Below are 23652 nucleotides of genomic sequence, written 5' to 3' on the forward strand. Positions count from 1 at the left end.
GGTGAGGAATTTGCGTGCAGTGTAGCCTAATAAGTTGATGTTTAATTTATACAGTCATTTTTCTTATTTTCAGAAGTTGACATTATGAATCGAACTATTTGTAAACCATTTATTTCCAGACTGTTGGTCCAGACTGTTGTTTAATCTGAAATCCTCTGTGTATTTTGTTTTGTTCCTAATTCAGATGAAGAAGGTTTAGGCCTGACTTTTAAGGAATCAGGAATCACTTTATTTGCCGTATTTGTCTTGGTGGTCCCAGTACACCACATCAGATCAAACACAGTCAATGTACACATACACACACTCATCATACTCATATATCCAGTAGGATGAAAAACTAACAGCTGTATGGTAACTGCACTGTGCAATCTCCATTGACATGAATGCTCCTTAAAACATGATCACTTACTAATTTAAGGCTTCATAATCCAAAATACACCAACGAGTGGCTGATGTAGAAGGATTCTTCAGTTATTCATTCTTGCCGTGGTGGGTTGTCAATAGTATTAACTTAATGGCATGTTTCAAAGCCAAGGAAGCATGTCTGAGTGAAAGAAATAGGTAATGAAATGCAGGGCAATTGCTCAGAGTTGGAAGCTGGCCCTCCGTCACCTTGGCACTCTGGAGCACAAATCAAGAGCTGTCTCTTCATAATCAGCAGCAGCTATTCACAGTCATGCCCTTCTTCTAAAAGCTTTCATGAAGAATTCATTAGCCTACGTTTTTTTTTTCATCTCTTTAAATTAGTGTTTTAGTTATTTTATTCTACAGCTGTGTACTTTGCCATTGAATCAGTTTTCAAGATTCTCCATCCCTCTTCCCTCATTAAAGCACCATGTGATGTTATGTGCTATACGAATCACTCTGTCAAAATTGTATTTTAATGATATATTCTAAACACTACTTTGAACTTTAAAGCTGCTGAATGTAAGCTTTTGGAAGAACTCTCTGGTAGAAAATGTTGTTGCATATAAATTTCTGCTGCTGTTGTTGTATTACATATGTATTATGAGAATAAACTAACTTTACTATGCCCATCAATGTGACTGACTCAGTTAAGAAGTATTAGCTAATTAGCTAGTTCTTATTGTGATTGTTATCCTAAATTTAGCTAACTCGCTAAAATATAAGTTGACCACCACCACACCACTGCATGACCACCACACTTTGAATATAGAGGCTTTCACCAAGGCTTCATTCATCTCTGGAGCTAAAGGTAGGAATAGCTGGCTAAAAACAATGTAGAGAACAAAACGTTTACATCTGGTCTCTAAAAGACAGATCATTGGATGAAATACGCATGTCAGAGGCAATATAACTGAGTCTGAAGTACTAAAATACACAGAAACACACCAAACACAACTAGTTATCCACTTTCCAGGCATTGTTATCTCTTCAGCTAAAGCAATTTTGTGACTGGATAATGACATGAATTCCACAGTGAGGATAACCATCATTCATTATCTTCCCACCAAATTAGAGAGAAATCATTACCTTACCTGTTCAGTAAGACTAAAGCTAGAACTCCATCATGCCTGAGTGGACTATACTGACTCTCTCACTCTCACTCTGCTTCTCTCTTCTGATTGGCTGCCTGACACCATGAAGTTGGACTTCTTTCATGCCTTGCAGTTGGGGTCGACATGATGTGTGACGTATTTGACCTGGTATATAATATATGTATGTTGTTTACGAAATGTCACACCCTGACACAGTGCTAACTGTGAGCTGCTATTACAGGATTGTCAGGGTGACACACAGCAGTTCAGAAACATCGTATTATTATTATAATTACATTTTATATATTTTTCTCTCGACTTAACAAAAAACAAAATTATTAACACATTACATTCGTTGTGGTGTATTAATTTGACATATTATTTAGTTTACAAATAAATTCTATATTTTTTTTGTGCCATGTTTCTGTCTGTCTCCACCCATTCCCCTCAGGGTTCTGGGTTGTGCATTCTGAGATGCTTTTCTGCTCACCACGTTTGCAAAAAGTGTGAGTTTCCATAGCCTTCCTGTCAGCTGTAACCAGTCTGGGCATTCTGCATAATATGCAAAGCATTTACACATATTAAATATATTATTCTATTATTATTATTGTTGTTGTTGTAGTAATGTAGGAGTATAATACTGGGACAAGGCCTAAGCTGACTTCTGGTTCAATATGAACTTCATTTATTTTGAGCTTTTTTTTCTTTCTTTCGTTCTTTCTCCACAGCACATGAGCAATCAGTTTCCAAAAGCTGCCATTGTGCACTTTCCAGTGTGTAAAGGGAAAAGGCCATACAAATAAACACACCAATGACATTTTATTTTATGGTTTTACATTCCACAGTTTTAACATTTCCAGGATTTTTTTTTTCTTAATTTTTTTGTACATTTTTTGGATTTATGCAACAGACACATTACTGATGAAAAAGATTCGATAAGTCCTTAGATTGTAATTGTCTCATAAAAATGAAAGTTGCAGTTTCTGTTATCCTGCTAATATTTTACAACATATGGAGGAAAAATATATTCTCACTCACTCAGAACGTTATACCCACACATCCAAATGCTTGTTCTTTAAACAAAAAGACATAATACGCCCGTTTGGCTGCTTTCATGTAAACACAGACATTAGTTGGATGGAGTGATGACATGATATGTCTAGAAATTCTTTTCCAGTGTTGGATTGATGAACACAGCTTGGATCTGAATGTCCCATAAATGCTGAATGTACCATATGTCTCTTATTAATAAAATAGTTGCTTCAGTGTAGTAGAATCAGAAATATTACAATCTGGGACGTATGTACTGACTATGACTACAACTTTGGGTTGTTGAGATAATGGGTAAAATTGTGAACCATCTTGGCCTGATCTTTGATAAGTTTCTGAAATGTCTACATTTAATTCATTCATTAATTCATCTGAACCCTAAGTCAAGTGTGTCTATACTGGCCTCACGCTTTTTTTTTTTTTTAAAGATGGAAGTCAATGATGTGTGTGAAAAATGAGATTTGTCTGATGTATGATGTTGTAATGTTTGTTTCCTAGCTATGGGAAAGCAGATGTAGTGGTGCTGGCCTGCAGCCTCCGGATAAGAAATGATGGGAAAGAGCTCATCTGCTTTTCACCAGTGAGGAATGGATGCGACCCTGTTTATATCAATGCCTGGTTGCATAATCCTCGCAGACTGAAATAGCCTAAATATTTTTCCTTTTAAGTGTGTCCAGGAACACCATCTTATATAAGACCAGATGGGCTTATACAATTTTCCTTTGAGACCAGATTTCCATACACATCTTTGCAGTTGTGAGTATATAGTAATATAGCAATCAGGGACATGGTTTTCCATCTGGTCCTATAGGTTGAGCTAATGTAATTTCATAGCTAACTGCGTTATCATCTTGCATCCAAACTTCCTTACGCTCCAGACCACAGAGCGCAGATGGACGAAGACCCAAGCTGTTCTTCATATTGTGTTCACCCACATTAGCAGACCTGCCAACCCTTATGCATTTTGTTTAGGTATTTTCACATCAAAGTATACTAGAACAAGAAATCACTCAAAAATATGCCAAAAGACCAGTCTCCCCCCCTCCCCCCATTGATTGACAGTTGCGTAGGTGTATTAGACTCTGATATTAACCCACGCCTGCTGGAAGCCCCTCCTCCTTTCCCTCATCTCACATTAGTAATGTTTTGGCCGGTGTTTTGGTCTCGACTTGATTTTCCTGCTTGAAAGATGTGCTGATGCAGAGCCCCCGCTTTCTGTCAAACTAAACCGAGAATATTTTGAGTTCATTAATGTGAAATAAAATCTATCAATGTACGTTTGGCTTAGCTAACATGTGGATAACAACACGTAACTATATTTATTGGGGATGCACCGACACTTCAGCCACCAAAAACTTTCTGCTGACAAAATGGTCACTTTTTATTTCTAAAGCTAAAAAACTGAAATCATTAATGACCCTCAAACTGATGATCCTGTCAACACACTCAGTACTGTTTGATTTTATGGTCAATACTGGAAGAGTTATATTGGAAGAATAATGACTCATAATTGCACAATCCAGTGTGACCCAGAAGAGGATGGGCTCGTTAGTTCCTCTCAAGCTTTCTTCCCCATGTCATCTCAGGGAGTTTTTCCTTGCTCATTACGGATTCTAAATCTTAATCTACTGTATATCCAGATTTTAGGTTAAAAAAAAAAAGGCTAAATAAATAAAGAAAGAAAGAAAGAAAGAAAGACTGAATTGAGTTTTGGTTTTTGGCATAAATTTTTGACACAAAAAAAGAAGATTAATTAGGCCTACAACAAAATGTCAAATCTACCACTTTACAAATACTTCTAATAGTAATCTTGATTAGAAAGTGATTAAACATGCTGTTTGCTCTCCTGTCAGGCAAAATATTGAGCTGCAGATAAACAGTGACAAATGTTGGATGTGTGGAAATATTTCATGGTTTCTACAAAAGAGATTATACAAGAGATTTGTAAAAGTAATATATTGAAAATATAATTATAGTTTTGTAGTGTTTACATCATTTTTGCTCCCCCTTTCAGTGGGACTACACATTATTCTTCTTCAGGGTTGGCAGGTGTGCATTAGTCCTATACTTACTGACTGAGAGCACATGGCCTAGTGTTTCAGATTGACTGTAGACATGAGAGACTCCACAGCACAGCCTTCCACTATACAATTAAGCCATGCTGAGACTGAAGACACTTTCTCTGAGATGGGAGTGAGCTTTTTAGACACACTTCACCATTTTCTCAGGACATTAATAATTGATATCGAGGGAAATGAAATTGAATGCAAAGCAAGCAGATGAGGGTGAGCATCACAGCTTGATCTGGGATAGAAAGGGCCCAACAGTGTTCAGGCTTTATAGGTCGTGTTAAGCTTGTGCTTTATTTAATGGCTGCTCTCGTCCTCTATTCTGAAGCTCTTTTGGCAAAGGTGCCACAATTTCTCTGTCACTAATGTCTCTTGTAATTAAGAAGCATGCAAACACTGTGTCCTTTTAATGAGCCCATTAAAATGGAGCGTCACAATAACTGGAAGCTAGCTTTAAAGAGGGCTTCTTCCAGTCCAATGGAATAAGTGCCATCTCACAGACAGTTACTGTGATGCTGACTCGTCTTTGTCTCAACGAAATCTGTGCTTTCTTCTTTCCAAACGAGATATGGCATCTTTCCTTTTTAATTCTTTTTTTCTGTTTATCAAAGAACTAACCTACTGTGTTTAAAATTTCTGGCATTTTCATTTTTTTCTGACACTGTTGTTTCTCCCCTCCATTTCTCTACAGAAACTAAACACTCACCCTCCCACACAAACATTTATCAGTAAGAGCAAAATGGAGGACAGATACACACATATACAGTCCCACCCATTCATGGTACATGTCAATTAAAGAAAAAAAATCAAGCAGACAAAAAAAAAAAAAAAAAAGGTGGAGTACCGTGTTAAAAACGTTTAAATGATCCTGTTGGAGGATGGAAGAAATGAAACTCTCCCAAATCTCTCCTCATGGTAATGATTTGTTCTGGAATATTCTTTACAATTTGCAGTATAGCAGTAGAGAGATACTGGCACCAGCAGATGTGTCCCATTCCTCCAAATGTTCTCTTAAAGTACCGATTTCTTGTCTGCAGACTAAAGGGCTTGTGGTTGTGTCCAGTATCCAGTGCTGCTCCAGTTCACTATAACTATATTGGTCTATTTGTATCACAGAATCCATTGCTCCAAAATGTTTCTACTGTCATTTGCACTGTAACCCTCCTTAGATATAGATTGGCACTGTCTCCAGTTCAGTAGCTCTTCAAACACAAAACACATATACTATATTGGGATTTTTTTCAACCCCAAAGCACCAATTTAGCAATAAAGAGACAACTAAGAACAGCTAGAAACTCTTACACACCTTTCAAGTTTCATGCTGCTGTATTTTCACATACTGATGTACAAGTCTCCATTAGTCGCCGTTTCCTGCTGCCCTTCCCAGTGTTGTTACGGGAAAGAGAGATAATCCTGAAAGTTCCTGTGTAGTATCTCCATTTCAGTATCTCAGTAACATACTGGCTTTCATCTATTTTTTTTGTCATGGAACGATCAGGATACTTATTTGCAAGGTCACAAGAAAATGGCGTCTGATTGGTGAGATCAGAAATGACTCGGGAACAAATGTATGGTTTTGATAATCAGTCGTCTTATTGTTTATATGTTTTCCACTCAGCACGTGGCTGCACGGTGGCTTTGTCGGAAGCCTCCGCTTAACACACTGTGCCATTTTCTTGCCGGGATTTGGGGCAGGTGGAGCGTGGGATCGGCTGAACGGAGGGAGCCAGCGTGCAGAAGAAGCCGGCGATGAGCGACAGGCCCAGGCCACCCCAGGCACAGAACATGGACCAGCCGTAACCGTGGCTGATGTCGTCTGGGAGGCCGTACAGGTAGCGCGGATAGCGGGAAAGCTCAAAATTAATTCCCGCTACGCAGGTGCACAACGAGATGATGCAGAAGGTACCTGAAAAAAACGAAAAGAGCAAGTCAACATAAATGAAAATTGATGCCATTCACAATGCAAAGCTCTTGAAAATGCACTGAAATCACACACATTTTAATTTCTTTCATTTGAATGATTCAGGACACCAAAATGTGACACAGAGAGATTGGAAATGACTCAAAATGGATGCATGGTTTCGATAATCAAAATAGTCTCATTAATTATATGATACTTGCTCTCTATATGTACAAATCACTCTAACTATTTACTTGGAACACATTTTGTGTAGGCTGTGACCAAGCGAGTGCTCAGCCCCCTGTAATCTGACCCTCAGTGCAACCTTCTGTTTTTATGACTTAGCATCTTAATTGGCTTTTTAATTGCCTCCTTATTATTCAAGAGCAGGCCACTCCATTAATGCCACCCATTTTAATTGCTTCTTCACTTTGCTCCCCACAGCTCTGGAGCTGCACGTTGCATACAGAAGAGGCCGTGTGACGTGAGGGGAGGCCTCCGTCTTTACCAAAATCAACATCTACATTAAAGCCTTCAGCATGCTTCCTGCAGGGAAGACGTCTGGCTGGCTGTGCCAAACAATATGATGTAACAGGGTGAAAAAAAATCCCTGAAGACTTTGATATGCCAGGTACATTCTTTTATCAAACTGAACTGCACAAAAACAACTACACCGTGCAATGTATTGACAGCAAGTGGTCAGTGCAAATGAAGTGGGATGATTAGACATTTTTTTTTAATGATGGAAAGCTTTACGTTTTATGCTGATGTAAATATGTAACCATTTTTTAAAAACTACTATATTTTGTAAAGGCGGTGTCGCTTTGTTTTAAGCCCTGAGACCAACATCTTAACTTGCCAATCACTGAAAGGTCACTGTGTGCACTTTTACCTAATGAGGTCCACATGGAACAAGGCCTTTAAAAAGTCCTTAATCTGAAGCATGGGTGAAAAAATAGTCACACCATCTAAATTCAATATACAGACGTATGTTGTATAAGCTGCGGATTTTAATTATGTGACAGGCAAAACAACTGTCTTATCTTCAGTCGGTGCAACAAAATTGGTCCTACTATCAACCCTCTGTGTCCTTCAATCAAAACAGTGTTTCAGTGTCTAAATTACTAACACTGTATACCGCTACAGCAGTAATAACTAACTCTCTGCAGTACACTACTTCTGTACAAAAGTGTGAGCCATGCTTTAACACTGTGAACTTAAAAGAAAGTGAAATCGTATGAAATGAAACACGCCCACACCTGTCACCAGTCTCTAACCTGTAATTAAAGCTCTTCAATGGGCAGCAAGCGAAAAAGAATCTGAGGACGTTTAAGTGCTTTTAACAACTTTACTTAGGTGAGACTTTTACAGTGTTTTGTGCACAAAGGTTGTATTTTAATATGCTGAGATTTTTGCCACTATAAATGATTTTCATTGAAAAAAAATGTTTCTGTACATTTTATACATAACATGATTGTCTCATATATACAGTGACTCCTCACAGGTATCCTCTGTCAACTTCTGATGCTCATTGTGTGTGTGCGTGTGTGTGTTATTTGACTCACCGCCCATGAGGAAGAGCAGACCCGCCACATACTGCATGAGGCCTCGGTCCCAGCAGCAGCCGAGCATGCCAATGATCCAGCCGAAAAGGATGATGGCCACAGCCATGCCCATGAAGCCCGCTGTCATCCTGCGCAGGTCTATGTGAGCACACACACACACACACACACACATAACACCAGGTCAGGTCCACTGTAATTCCTAGCTCAAGAGCTCATAACACTGAAGTAAGGATGAGAGTCTGAAAGAAATTGCTTGTGCTGGATTACTGCTGGTCTTATAGTGTTTATTTATGGAGCAGTTGTCTTTCATCCTCAACACAATCATGTATTCGAATCATTTAGACTAAAAGCACTACATTTTGAAACCAAGAAAGCTTCAGTCCAAATAGTAAACTGTAAACACAGATAAGAATGAAAGCTGCAATTATACCTAAACTTGTCTTGTGTAGCTCAAAGAATATTTGTTTACTTTTCAGCAGGATGAATTCCATGCTGATTTTCCTATGCATATATATACATATATCCATATTTCCTGTCCATATATATATATATATATATATATATATATATATATATGTGTGTGTGTGTGTGTGTGTGTGTGTGTGTGTGTGTGTGTGTGTGTGTGTGTGTGTGTGCATGCTCGTACGAATCTGTGTATCTCTACTTTATGTGTGTGTGTGTATGCGTGTATGATAGTGCGCATGTATGTGTGTATCTATACTGTATGCATGTGTTCGTGCATGTGTGTGTGTATGTGCTTGTGTGTGTGTATATCTATACTTTATATGTGTGTATGTGTGTGTATGTGTGATGTGTGTATGTGTGATGTTTGTGCGATGCATGTGTGTGTGTGTGCTTGTGCGATGTGTGTGTGCATGTGTGATTTGCGTATGTGTGTGATGCGTGTGTGTGTGCGTGTTGCGTGTGTGTGTAATGTCTGTGTGTGTGTGATGTGTGTGTGCGTGCATGTGGGTGTGAGGGTGTGTGTGTGATGTGTGTGATGCGTGTGTGCATGTGCTTGTGTGTGTGATGCGTGTGTGTGTGCTTGTGCGTGTGTGTAAATTCTGTGTGTGTGTGATGTGTGTGTGTGCGTGTGATGCGTGTGTGCATGTGCTTGTGTGTGTGTGCTTGTGCGTGTGTAATGTCTGTGTGTGTGATGTGTGTGTGTGCATGCATGTGTGTGTGTGTGTGTGCGCGTGTGATGCGTGTGTGCGTGTGCTTGTGTGTGTGTGATGCGTGTGTGTGTGCTTGTGCGTGTGTGTAATTTCTGTGTGTGTGTGATGTGCGTGTGATGCGTGTGTGTGTGCGTGTTGCGCGTGTGTGTGTGTGTAATGTCTGTGTGTGTGTGATGTGTGTGTGTGTGCGTGCATGTGGGTGTGAGGGTGTGTGTGTGATGCGTGTGATGCGTGTGTGCGTGTGCTTGTGTGTGTGATGCGTGTGTGTGTGCTTGTGCGTGTGTGTAATTTCTGTGTGTGTGTGATGTGCGTGTGATGCGTGTGTGTGCGTGTTGCGCGTGTGTGTGTGTAATGTCTGTGTGTGTGTGATGTGTGTGTGTGTGCGTGCATGTGGGTGTGAGGGTGTGTGTGTGATGCGTGTGATGCGTGTGTGCATGTGCTTGTGTGTGTGTGATGCGTGTGTGTGTGTGCTTGTGCGTGTGTAATGTCTGTATGTGTGTGTGTGTGATGTGTGTGTGCGTGTGTGTGTGAGGGTGTGTAGAGGAGAATAAAAGCACATGCTGTGTATTTATTAGGATCTACTCTGTAAGCTCGAGGCCAGGTCACACAGCTTCAGCGTCTTTGTGCTGTTTTTAATCTCACAGTTGAGTTCTCTCAGTGTGCGTCTCTCAGTGTGCGTCTCTCAGTGTGCGTCTCTCAGTGTGAGTGGCCCAGAAGCCCTGACACAGCAGCCGGACGTGAAAAGGTTATAAGGTTCTCCTCAGAGAAGGACTCGAGATAGTGGACGAAACCAAGCTGGAGACAGAGAGCCATATCTGAACTTAGCAAGACGCCTGTGTTTTGAGATCACAACCAGATGGAAACAGAAATAGCTAAACTTGTTTATATTTCCATGTTATCAGTGTTGCTCCATCACCTCCTAAATGCCAATTTAACCTCTGCTATTATAACTCTACTAAATGTGTTGTGGATTTTCTGGGCTGGAGCCTCAAATACAAGAGTGAGCAATAGCTTTCAGATAACCCCCTATATACTGATAATGACACACAAGAAGCAAGGAATCCAGAGTTTTCTGACTAGAATGCCGTAAAGCAGTGTTCAGGGTGGACGTGATAAAAAATTCTTTCTTGGGGTGTCCCGAGTGGCACAACAGAAAAGCATTCATCCTCTCGATTGTAAGTTCGTACCCTGACGATGCCACAGCCCCTCACGGCCGGGAGTCATTCTCTCTGGGTGGGAGGAATGGCTTCCTCTTTCTGCCCTGTCAATCAGAGCAGCACTAGCAAATTGGGGGTGTGTGTGAGCTCATGTATGCAGACGAGGGGAGACAGCGTTTTCCTCAGAGTGTGTTACGCTGTCCTGTGATGAAGCGTTTTGAAAAGTTGACTTTGAAAAGGAAGCACATGTTAGCTTTCACCTTCCCCGGTTGGTAGCTGTCATATGATAGGGGAGTGTTAGCTAGTGGGTGGCAGTTGGCAAGTGACCAAATTGGAGAGGAAAATTGGGAAAAATCCAAGAAAGAAAGAAAAAACCCAGTAAGTTCTCTTCAGTTGTTGTGTTGCACATGAACAACAATTTCATTGACAGCCCCTGCTGCTTAGGGCACTTAACCTTAATAAAGAAATATTTCTCATGCGAAAGTAAAAAAAAGCCTTGTGTGACTGCTTGGTTTAGATTAAGTAATGGATTATTCCTGCCACTTTTGACCTGTTCAGGGAGATTTAATGTGTTCTCTGACTGGGCACAAACTGGACACCCAGTGCTCTCGAAGAAATTAAACATCAGCCAAGACCACACAGAGAAAGGTGAGCCTGTGTCGAGGTTAAGGATCGTTTCAGACAGATTTTAATGTAAGGTGCACTGGAAGGTTCTGGAACCAAAGCAAAGCATCGAGCAAAAGGAAGTGCCACAGTCAGTAACCAATTTAGACGCGAGTCAAACAGCGTTTAGCCAATCTTCTCCTCCACATCTCAGTGCTGCTAAAACCAGCAGGCACCTGTCTGTCTGTGTGTCTGCACAGCTTTTTTCTTGCCTTTCGTGAAAAGGTGAATTTGAGCACTGACAATAGGTACTCTCCAGGGCATGAATGTGCTGTGCTGCTCTCTTGTGCATGAAAGCAGAGGTGTGTAATTATGTATGCAGAAAGATCCGGCAATTAGGTCTCGTCTGAATATAGAGTGAGTGACAGTGAGGATGAGCTGTCATTACGTGATGCAGGAGCTTGTTTTATCACAGTTCTGATGTTGTTGACGGCGGTATTTAACATAAAAGTTGAAGTTAATGTGAAAATAGACCAATATGTAGATCAAAGAGATGAAAAAAGTCAACTCAAAATTATTACAAAATAAATCTTGGATGCCACTGAAGATTGCATGTAATTTATAAAGGTTAATACGCAGCGCGTTTGCATGGATTGATTAGTTCAGCTCTGGCAAGACTACAGCGACACACCGTGCTCAAGTTATTTTGAACTGTTTCTTTGTATTCACATTTATCTAATATTTTAATACTTATTAACTCTTTCTCTTGAGCTGTTTTTATTAGTTGTTTCTTTCTGTTGGTTTCCCATTGCAGCAGTTTTCCAGCACACTTAACTGCGCACACAGGAGTTCTCTGATTGGACAGGCATTTGGCAGATGGAGCTTCATTGGACACTGGTTCTCACAGAGGTTGCTGTACCTCTGTAGGTTATGCAAATATATTTTAATTGAGAAAATTACTATGATAATTGTAAATGAATGATCAGGAATATCCCAATATTTGTAAATTGTTAATAAGTTTAGGTTGGTTTATGATCATTTTTGTCCAAACTTACATCCAGCCCCACTGCAGTTTACAGCAGAGAGACTATCAGCAGTGCAGGTATATTTCACCAGCTAGAAGCAAAAAGTTATGATCACTGTAACAAAACACTGTATGTGGAAATCGATCATGCATTCATCTTCATTAACCACCGTCCTGCTCAGGGCTGCGGTGGATCTGAAGCCTGTCAGGGGAACACTGGGTGTGAGGCGATAATACCCTCCTGGGTGAGATGCCAAGTCCATACATATGTAACAGGTATGAAATGTAAAATTACACAAAATATTAAAGTTACACCTGATGTTTCTGTCTATTTGTGTTTCCCCTTCAATTCTGTGGTCAATATGCTTCCTGCTTAGCCCCGCCCCTTCCCTTCCTGATTTGTATCTGTATGGTATGTTCTTGCTGAGCTGTGATTAATCTAATTTCATCTTTGCTTTAAAAATCATTTTTATATGTTCATGTTTATATCATGTTATTATTCCCATATATTTGTTTATTCTCTTATTCTTAATTTAAATTGTATTGTGTTCTGTCTGTTGGATGAACTTGAATCACGTGTTTATCTCGTTCCTCTCTCATTATTATATCTCATTATTTTTACAGACATCATATAGTTTTAAAGACTGTTTTTCTTGTTTTCATTTCATCAGAACAAATGGCAAGTCGTCCCAACTACAGATGTTGAGAGTCTCACTATTTATCAAAAAAAAGAAAAAAGAGAAACAATGCAGAGATGAAAGCAGTTACACATTCACATTCACACACATATTCACACCTGGGGCAATTTATTTTAGGATCGAACAATTAACATAAACTAAGTTACAGCTGATTTTATGAAGGTAGAGCTGCAGCTGGTGTTATGAGTGAAACTCGCACTTCTTTAAAGTTGACATATCAGAGTAGTTAGCAACAGAAGCTAATGCAGCACCCAATACAGTAGGTTGGTAATATCAGTGGCTTCACCTCACAGTGAGACCAAATTGATAATGCTCCTGCATCCCGAGAATGCAGAGGCGGTATGAATAAGTAGAGCTTTACTCCTGATCTTAAATCTGCATGCCACTTTTCTGGAAGAGAAAAAAAACAATCTCTGTGGAAAAGCAAGCACTAGCAACTATGGCTAGATCTCCAGATCAACCAGCAGCTAACAGGGACTAAAATAAGAAATAAAATATACAATATGACAGCACAGCTAACGTGTGATGTGAAAATCCATTTGACTGAATCGTTTGTTTCTTTCCCTTTTCTCATGGCAGGAAGAACACTAACAGGTAATACACAGCCACAGAGACCCACGTTCCTGCTGTCAAAAGCCAATTCAGACAGCAGTGTACCTGTGTTTTTGCATGTATGTAGGTGTGTTTACACACAATAGAGGAAAAGTGAAAAAAAAAAAAAACAGCCTGTTTTCTTTTCTTTTTTTCACATTTCCAATGTGTACAGTATAGATTCCTGTCACTGGGGGTCTTTTTATAGCAATGTAATGTGCTATTGGGAGAAAATTGGGCTGCACAATGATATTTTGAGAACACCATTCAGACTGCTTCTGTAATATTATTTAGTTTTTTTCTGACGTAGTTTGACAGTTCTGCCTAGTTTTCCCGCATTAGACCAGTAACTTTTAGCTCCTTGTGGATAACAACCATGTTCGTTTATTTACGCATCAGCTCTTGACAGGCTGAAAGCTGTTGCTCGGTCCTATCTGGCTCGTTAGCCTGCATTGTTCAAGCTCGTGCCACTGTTTTCTTTTAATTATATGCTCTCGAATTTGGCTCTGTAAATGAAAGGCTCTTGGGGAGAAAATGAAAATTTCAGATGTTCAGATAAAATGGCTTAGCCTATATTTTTCTTTTGCTACTACACACAATAGATGCATAATGACATGCATATCAGTTCACATTTCCTAGCTAATTGGAGCCTGTATACACTGTATACTTATACTCTACTCCCCTCAACACAATGGAAGAACATATTTGTAATATCCAGCCCTGGAACGTTTTTCGACCTCGCTCTTTGCCTGAATAAACCTTTGCATAAGGATCCCTATAACTGTCCAAGAGTCCTGCATCACAATATTCACAAGAATAAAAATTACACAAAATTATTCAAATTTCCCACTTAAACAATAATAAAATCTACTCGTCTTTCCTCTAATAAAATCATTTTGTTGAACTTTTTCCTATAAATAACAGTATTTTCTCTCAAAAACAAAAAAGCCATCCTTGAAAATAAATTCTTTGCACATCTCTGTCTATCTTTTGTTTGTCACTTCATCATCCAACAGCATGGGGAAAAGAACTTTTATCACAGAAGTGACAGCTGACATACATAAGACAGTTAATGGATATAAACAACTATCATTCTTTCCAGGGAAGGCTTCACCGATTAATAAGCTGCAGAGGTGTCAATAATTTTTGAAATCAGTGTTTTGCAGACAATTATTAAGAAATCTAAGGAAACATTTTATGTTGGAAAATACTCATAAAGGAATCACTTGTTTGTTTTTGTGTTATTTATTTCACATATTCATGTTTGTTCAGTTTGGTTCATTAAAGGGCGTCAATAATTCTAGAGTTGACCGTATGTAAGGCATACATCAACTCCTTGCTGCTTGCTCTCCTGGTGTTGAGAACTGCTGACCATCTTTACGGTTGTGTTTGTTTCTCTTTGCTCCGGTTGCCAGCTCCACCTCCACTGGCTGGGAGGATAATAGAGGTTAATTTCATTACCACATGTCAATCGCCGCTAGTGAGAGAACAGTCACAGCTCCGAATCAAATTACACCCAGCAGGGGAGAAGGTAGTGAAGGGAGCAGTGTTCCTCATGCTGCATTTCCTGATGGAGCGTTGGAACTGTGTGACAGTTTAAAAGTGAAAGGCCATGACGTCGCCCTGAGTCAGGTCTTCTTACAAATTGAAAAAGCAGGATAGAAAAGCATTGCAAAACCCAGACACCTTCTTTAAGGCAAGACAGCAGTTGGGACTTTCAGTCCTGAGGGACGTATCACTCAGAGTACAGTGAGGTAGTATTCATTAGGGAGGAGACAGAGTTAACATTAGGTCTGACGGCTGGATGAGAAATGTGGCTGTCAATCAGAAGCCCAGCTCTTGAGTCCAACTCTTAAGGTTTCTTCCTCGAGTTTTTCTTGGCCACTGTCACCTTTGGCTTGTGCATTAGATAGCTTGATATAGATCTATATTTCTGTAAAGCTGTAGAGCTGTGTTCAGAGTTGGTGACTTACATCAATGACATAAGTTATGTCAATATTTACACACTGACATAACGTTTTTACTTCACACATATTTACTTGTATTCAGAGTCGAGTTATGCACGCGCTTACGCTGACTTTCTTGACCCCTCATTCAGAATACGCAAACCACCTGCATGTAGTTCACAAATCCAAGACTGCCAGATTTTTCGTAAGTAGACGTGTCCAAGATAGAGTTTTACAAAATCATCTAAACCAGCACCTTTTTGCCTTTAAGCCTGAAAAATCATGGGATAAAAAATGCAGACTGAAGAAGGAAGTTTTTTTTCTTTGGTGTCACATATATTATAAAGCAACATAAAAGCAAGAGACATTTCAAAAATGAAAAAATAAAAAAGAGGTATACAATGATATATGAATGAGAAGATGGCAAGCATTGAAAACCATCTCATGAATGAAAAGCTTGGTGACAAATGAACTGATTGGAGTGCTAGCTGGTGTTTTGACAGTTGCTATGGTGACATTCTGTCCATCACCAGCATCAGGATGGTGAGCAGGAGTGACAGGCTTACTCCTGAGGCAGGTGACTGGTGTGTGCTTTGTCAGATACTGAGGTCACTGAGGTTAACAATACAGCTGAGTGGAGTCTTGTCATGCTTTTGTCTCACAGTCAGATTGGAGGGAAGGCAATTAGCCAGCAACACAAATATTTCCGCCACCCATTTAATTAGTCTAAATTGTGATGATTGCAGCTGTGGAGTGCAGTGATTGCATTTGCTGCTAAGTGCTGTGAGTTATTGTTCACTCTTGTGGAGCCGGATACAGCTTTTTCTAAAGTGATAACACTCTCGCTAGGGAAGAGGTACCAGTATAACCACACTGATGACTGCTGATTCCATACCCTTCCTGCGTATCACATATCACACTCTTTATGAGAGACCCAGTGGATTGGAAGCACAGACAAATGAGCTGCTTTGTGCATCAGGCTTTGATGAATTTTACAAACCCAAAGGTCGTACTGACCTGCCAGAGAGGACCTGAGAAACAATCCATATCATCCTAATCCATATCTGTTTTTCACTTACAGTACCTCATCATATTCATCATCAATGTTCAAAAAAGTTCTCAAGACTCCTATTCACATTTCATACAGTTTTTATCTTTTAACTGCAACAAAACCTTATAATTATAAAGGTATATCCTGTCTTTTTAGCAAAATAAAATTAAATTAAATAAAATAAATGTACAATAATATATTGCTTAAAAGTATAAAAAGTATAGTTGAAAAGTTGTAGCTGCCTTGAGCTTATTTTGGGTCAAAATTTTGTGGCTCAATATCTTAAATTCACAAAAGTATCAAGGAGAACTTATTCACTTCCAAGGTCTTGATAAGATGCTTAATGAAATGATCAAAATCCCACTACTCAGTATTACCTAGAAGAGGATAGGTTTCCTTCTGAGTCTGGAAACTCTGAAGGTTTCTTCTTTCTTTTCTCTCAGAGAGTTTTTCCTTGGCACTTTCACCTCTGGCTTGCTCAGTATGGACTTAAATCTACATCTGTATTTCTGTAAAACTGCTTTGGAACAAATACAGCTAAAAGTGTTACATAATTAAAATCAAAATGAATTGAATATTGTGGAGAATATAGAAGTGTTCAAATAGACATAAGAACCACACCACTAAATGACTAAAAAATAATCTGCTATGGATGTTTCTATATATTTTCAGTACTCCTGCCCTCTGTGCACTATTCCATCATCTTCATTCTCCACATAATAGAGGAGAAATTGGATGGGGCGGATTAATAACCATTTTTAATCAAGTGTCATGGTTGAGCAGTTTAATGGAGTCGTGCATGGCTGGGTAAGTGCTGATAGGAATAGTATGAGTGGAGAAAGGTGCTGGTGCTGAGACTCTATCACTCAAACTGGCTGCAGCCTCTACACATTACATCATCAGCGTGTCAATTTGAATGACCTGGCAGCCAAACCGTTCGAAAAAGCAATCCACCTTTTTCAATCGGTCAAGAGAGTGGAGGTATTATTTCAGTAAGTGCTTTTTAACTTATATTCTGCAAATTAGTAATAAAACTTTGCAAATACCTAGCCAGTTTTTTTACTTTACTTTGCAATCTGGCCAGGCATACAACAAAAACTATAGCCCTGTTGCCCTGTTTCCATCTTATCTGGATGAGCCTCTCTGATAAATTTCTTGGCAGTGGACTGGCACTCAGCAGTGTCAAGTCACTGACTGAAACACGGCAATAGCTGCCAGAAGTTAATCACGTCATCTGCCATTCATCTGCCATCACAACAAGCACCATGGCAGGGGACAGATCGGCCGAGGTGGTCACTATTGGCCGTGACAGATCCATGACTTTGTTTATTCTGATCTCTTAGACTGGGTCTCAGAGTGAGGTAGTAGGCCACCCGGAGTAAAACCCTCGCAATGTGAGAACGATTTTCTGTCGCTGTGCTTTAAGGCAAGGCAATCGTGATCAACGCCAATCATTCTGTCATTCTGCAATAGCACTGGGCAGTTGAGGTTGCTGCCGTGGCATCCTGACACGTGTGGGATTACGGGAGCTGCGAGTTTATGCGCTGCTGTCAGCTAGCTTGGTGCTTGAGTGCTCAGGCACAGCAGTGGATTTGCATAGTGAGAGGCGGGCTAAGCTGAGAGAGATTTAGAGGGAGTGCGACGGAAAGCAAAGAAGAAAAAGCTGAGAAAAGTCATGAGAGGAGAAGAGAGCTTGCTAATAACTGCATGGAATCTGCCAATGAGGAAGTGGAGGCTTAAGAAGGAATAAGCCTAAACACATGGCAATGCATCAAGGGTCACGGTAGCCACAGAGAAACAACAGATAGTTTCAAATCTGCATCATGCTTTCTTTTCTCTCCGTATGGGCTCTCTGCATGAAGGATGCGATACACAGCCTTGTTTCTGCTTATTAGTAACATTGTTTATTTCACTAAAAGACTCCTGTATCCTGTATGGTGTATAATGACTCTACCTTTCATTACATTTATATAACACCTGAAGGTAAGGGGTGATTTTCCTTGGGAAATAGTGTGTATGAAGGATACAACAGAGTGGATTTATTAGAAGGTTGAGAAGAGGCACTTTCTATCACTGACTCAGTAAGTGACTGATTGTTGAAAAGCCTATAGACAGGAATCACTTGGTGGCACTAAAACATGGACGAGCAATTCATCAGTAAACTCAAAGGAGGATCTTTTCCCCCAAACTTATTCTGATAAATATTTTACCTGCCCATATTCTCTATTCTACTGGCTGATTTTATCAATAGTCAGCACCAACTGTTTCACATCAATCAATGTTTCAGCCATATACTATGGTGCCTCCCAAAACTCTATGTGATACCTCCTTGATTCCTTGATCCTGTCTCTTTCAGCCCATGACAATGAAAATCGCTTGAAGTCCACCATCTTTAAGGATGCACCAATCAGAGAAATCACGAAGAAAGGAGCTCAGAGGCTTTTAGAGTGAGGATGCACAGGTTTTTCCTTTGTGGAATACAATTATGTTTTATAATAATTAAGAATAATTTAGTGTGTGATCACTGTGGTGTATAGGCAGATCCATTAAACAGTTAATAAACCTGGGCAACACGTCATAATTTTAATAAGAGAATTTGCTTTAAAGTGACTCTTCAGTGAATAAGAACATCTCATTTGCTAAGTATATTTGTTCTTGAGTCCTTCTATCCTTGTTTCCTTTGCACCCTTTCTCCAGAGCTAAGAAGGAAAGCAAATGAGGAGCAATTTAAAGAAATGAAAAGCAGGGTACGTGCTATTTGGCACATCGGCTCTGCTTTTAAAGATGAACTGTATTTCCCAGGATCCTCCACCAAACAGCGAACTACCAAAGAATGACTCGTCACATGACCTGTTACTTTACACTTGTTCGCTGAACTTTACCAAGCTCGTACTATTGAATGCACTCTATTCTGATTTTAACCCTATTTGTTTGCATTGCATAGTCTAGCCTGTTCGATGATCACCCTAACCCTAACCATTCGATGATCACCCTAACCTGCTGTATGGACCTATTTTAGTGTAATCTGTTCAGTGGTGAGTTAATTTACCCTATACTAGGGCTGTCAGAATATGAATTCAAATGTGAAAAAAAATCACATTCAAATGTTTAGTTTCAGCAGACACTGGAGACACGAAGTGTGTTGCATGCAGAAAAAATATGACATAATGTCAAGCCTTATCTATTCCAGAAATGATGTGTCTGTATAAAAATCTCATTTCCTTAATCTGACCCAAAAATGTGTACAAACATCCTCGACGGATGACACTATCCGCCCATCCTAAATGAATATTGATTTTGCTTCATCAGCATGGCCTTCAGATACAATGATAAATCAAGTAAGTTGTCTTTCTAAATTGATCAGGTTGGAAACACACTTCTAAAGGAATAATATCACTATAGATTGTTTGCACAGATAACAGTTCCACCTAAGACACAAAAATGCAAGACTCTAGAGCTCCAGAATGGGACTTGACATGGACTAATTCATCAACTCATCAACAACCTGACGTAAACTCATAAATAACTCAAGTCTGCCGTAGCCTAAGACAGGGAAAATGTAACTAAATATCAGTGTCAAGAAAACATTACTGTATGATAAAATTGTGATATTTCCTTTTTGTTTTTTAATTTGCCTAAGACGCTACTCCTGATGTTTGCGTTTTCTCTGACTATAAAATTATAAGACTTGTTTATATTTAAATACATTATAAGTATATTTAAATACAAGTATAAGTAGAGTACCCTGTTTAAATGTCCACTATTTTGCTGTAAGCTCATACAACTGTAGCTGAAAGTGACTTCTAAATGAAATAATTAACTTCTTGTAGGCAATTTATTTACATATTAGCGCATTACTAGCTGCTGTAGATATGCAGATGACTTCTTGGACTACCAGAAAAAAGAACTAAGCTTGGTTAGTCTTGCTTTGTGCAAGGAGTTATGATATAAACCGATGATGAGTCTCATGAGAAAGAAAAGTTCCTTTATTACCCCACTGGAGACAAAAAAATTCCTAAAAGGCTGAGACTTTTCAACTTCACCACATCAGTTCAGTCTGACAGTGTGAACAAGTCTCTAAATGATGCTTAAGCACTGCCAAGATGCATCACTAGCAACTAGCAGTAATGTTAGTGCCATTCCCAGAACAGCAGATTTCTGTCATTAAGGCTTATGGCAGTGTGAGAACACACCCACGCTGTGTAACTGAAGTAATAGAGCAGTGGAGCCTCAGTCCTACAGTGTATTTGGTTGTGGTATTGAAGACTGACTCAACAGACAGGCCCTGTGGCTGCTTCAGGGCAAGCTGATGAAAGAGAAACACTTTGAAAGAGTGAGACAGTGGCTCTTTTACAGCCCGTCCCACATCCTTCACAGTTTAGCGTGGGCCTTGGCCTTTGTGTCTACACACTGGGCGTCTGGTTGAAAGCATTGAGTGTTTGGGTATTGCTGCCCATCTGTCAGGTGGCTCATGTCTTTACTAGGCTCCTTTCAGAACAGCTTAGTAAACACACCTGTGACATGTGAATGTAGTTTACTGATAATGCATGACATGGATGAATTCCTGCTTTAATTTGTCAAAGATCTCCATAGGTGCATTCCAAATCGCATACTTAAGCACTATTCTACACCATTTTGTAGTATAAATAGTGTGAGTAGTGTGTTCAAACTGAAATTCCAACAAGAAGAAGTGCACTTCAAGTACCTGGATGATGCACTTGTTCAACCATGCTGTGTGATTTATTTTTCAACATTTTAAAAATTCACTGTATGTGTGTTTCATTGTTTCAGTGTTCCATTTGAGACAATGCTACCCTTCTAAAATTCATACACTCCTGTAGATGGTAGAGTACATAGTGCATAGTGCGTAGTGTAAGTGCACAGTGTATAAGTACGTCATTTGTGACACAACTAATGTGACGTACAGTATATGAGGATATTTTTACAGCTTCTTACTGAGCACTTGTTTCACACTCAAAGGACTGTGTATGTACTCCTGCTGCCTGATGTGATGCCGCTGCCTGATCCTGACACACTTCTACTGCTGTGGCTCCTCTCACCTTCCCGCCTGATTCATCCTGATGCTCTACTTCTGCTTGGAGCTTTCTGCACTTGTGACTCATTTTCTGCTACTGTGGATGGTCCCACATGGATATCCTTAATATTTGCTCTTCTCAAAAACAGTTTATGCCCAAGACTCACTCTTGCTTCAGCGAGTAATGTCATCTGGATACTGTTGACATGTACCTAAAAACTGCTGCTATAGTTATAAAACTGTCTTGTGCTCAACCCAACATGCTTATTCACAATATTCTCATCCTTTCAACACACTTCATACTGTTTGACTTTATAGTGTACTGTTGTAGAGGAGTAATGACTTATGATCTCTGTGTCACTCTCTCACAGAAGAGGATGGGTTTACTTTTGGGCCTGGGTCCTTTCATGGTTTGTTCCTCATGTTTTCCTTACCTCTGGCTTGCTCATTTAGCAATCTAAATCTGCTTTGTGACAATATCTACTGTTAAACGCACTAGACAAATAAAATTGATTTGAACTGAATTGAAGCCTCTAGGTTCTGCCAGTGCTCTGCCACAGTCAATACATTTGATTAAACGGAGCTCCCACTTTCAGGAGGCTTCCCTCGCCATATTCAATTACTGTTTCCTTCCTCTTCCATTAATCCAGCTCACCCTGCCTTTGTAGAGATCTTCCACTCTCCTTTCTGCAGATGATCAGGCTTCAGATGACCAGCCATGCCTGCTGCCATCTCAGGGAAAGTAATTATGCCCTGTCCTTGTCCTCGTTTCCTAACTTAAGTTTTGACATGTCTTAAGTTCAGATAAACAGATACGGACAGATAAACAATGCTAGCCATTTGAACACAAAGTGCCTTGTGGTGTGCTGATAAATGCACAGTGAAGATCCCACAGCAGCTTTTGACAAAATGAATCATCACATTCTGCACTTGCACTGTGCCTCTATCACTATCTCATGCATGGCTCATTTTTAGTGTACATCTTATCTTTCTCATAGCTCCCACATTGGAAAACATAAATCTTCTTCTGTCCTTGTCCCTCAGGTCCCCTTCTTTTCACCATATTATATATATATATATATATATATATATGAACCAATCAGCCATAACATTAAAACCTCTGACAGGTGAAGTGAATAACATTGATTATCTTGTTACAGTGGCACCTGTCAAGGGGTGGGATATATTAGTCTGCAAGTGAACAATCAGTACTCAAATTTGATGTTTTGGAAGCAGGAAAAATGGGCAAGCGTAAGGATCTGAGCGACTTTGACAAGGGCCAAACTGTGATGGTTAGATGACTGGGTCACAGCATCTCCAAAATCTCACTGGTCTTGTGGGGTGTTCCCGGTATGCAGTGGTTAGTACCTACCAAAAGTGGTCCAAGGAAGGACAACCGGTGAACCGGCGACAGGGTTATGGGCTCCCAAGGCTCACTGATGCGTGTGGGGAGTGAAGGCTAGCCTGTCCGGTCCGATCCCACAGAAGAGCTACTGTAGCACAAACTGCTGATAAAGTTAATGCTGGCTCTGATAGAAAAGTGTCAGAACACACAGTGCATCTCAGCTTGCTGCATATGGGGCTGCGTAGCTGCAGACCGGTCAGAGAGCCCATGCTGACTCCTGTCCACTGCCGAAAGCTCCTACACTGGGCACGTGAGCATCAGAACTGGACCCTGGAGCAATGGAAGAAGGTGGCCTGGTCTGATGAATCAGGGGTGCATGTGTGTCATTTACAAGATTGAATCCAGCAAAAATTGAGAGAAAATGTCAAGTTCTTTCTGAAAAATTGACTGTATTGACTATTGACCAGGTTTCCTGTGTCCATATTTTCTGGTTTGTTCTTTTCTTTAAACTTTATAGTTTTCATGAATAAAAGTGCACACATAATTAGAGCCACTGGCTAACTGAGCCAAAGCAATGCTTCACTTGCTGGCCTAAACAATTCCATTAAGGCACAGGTTCCCAACCCTGGTCCTGGCCATTTTTTTCTTTGCTCTAAAACACCCACTTCAACTAATATGTGCAGGACAAGGGGTACTCCAAGATCAGGGTTGGGAATCTGTGCCTTAAGGCATTGGTTATTTAATGGTAGTTTAGGTTTGCTCAAGAGGTAACATATGGGAGTGAGGGGAGTGAAGAGAGACTTGCTATTTGCTGACACTATGCCTCGTATCTTCTCTCTCCCTCTCTCTCTCACTCTCTCTCTCTAATCCACCTGAAGCCAAGCAGTCACTCTAAGAAGATAAAGAAATTGCTCCTAGCAACAAAGCAAAGCCAAAGAAACACC

The 23652-nt window shown here is 40.0% G+C and overlaps 1 protein-coding gene across 2 annotated transcripts in view; it reads right to left on the minus strand.

The window, feature by feature from the left end:
• Positions 1–1837: 1837 nt before the first annotated feature.
• The window catches only part of tmem178bb (transmembrane protein 178Bb), a 103786-nt gene continuing 81971 nt past the window's right edge, over positions 1838–23652 (minus strand). For both annotated transcript variants that reach the window (XM_026922583.3, XM_053241684.1), the window contains exons 4-5: positions 8084–8221; positions 1838–6524 (exon numbers count right to left, since the gene is read on the minus strand). In XM_026922583.3, coding sequence (XP_026778384.1) covers positions 6274–6524; positions 8084–8221 — 389 coding nt within the window. In that variant the 3' untranslated portion in view covers positions 1838–6273. The remainder of the gene's footprint in view (positions 6525–8083; positions 8222–23652) is intronic.

Source organism: Pangasianodon hypophthalmus, chromosome 18 (genome assembly GCF_027358585.1).
Source record: "Pangasianodon hypophthalmus isolate fPanHyp1 chromosome 18, fPanHyp1.pri, whole genome shotgun sequence".
Classification (NCBI taxonomy): domain Eukaryota; kingdom Metazoa; phylum Chordata; class Actinopteri; order Siluriformes; family Pangasiidae; genus Pangasianodon; species Pangasianodon hypophthalmus.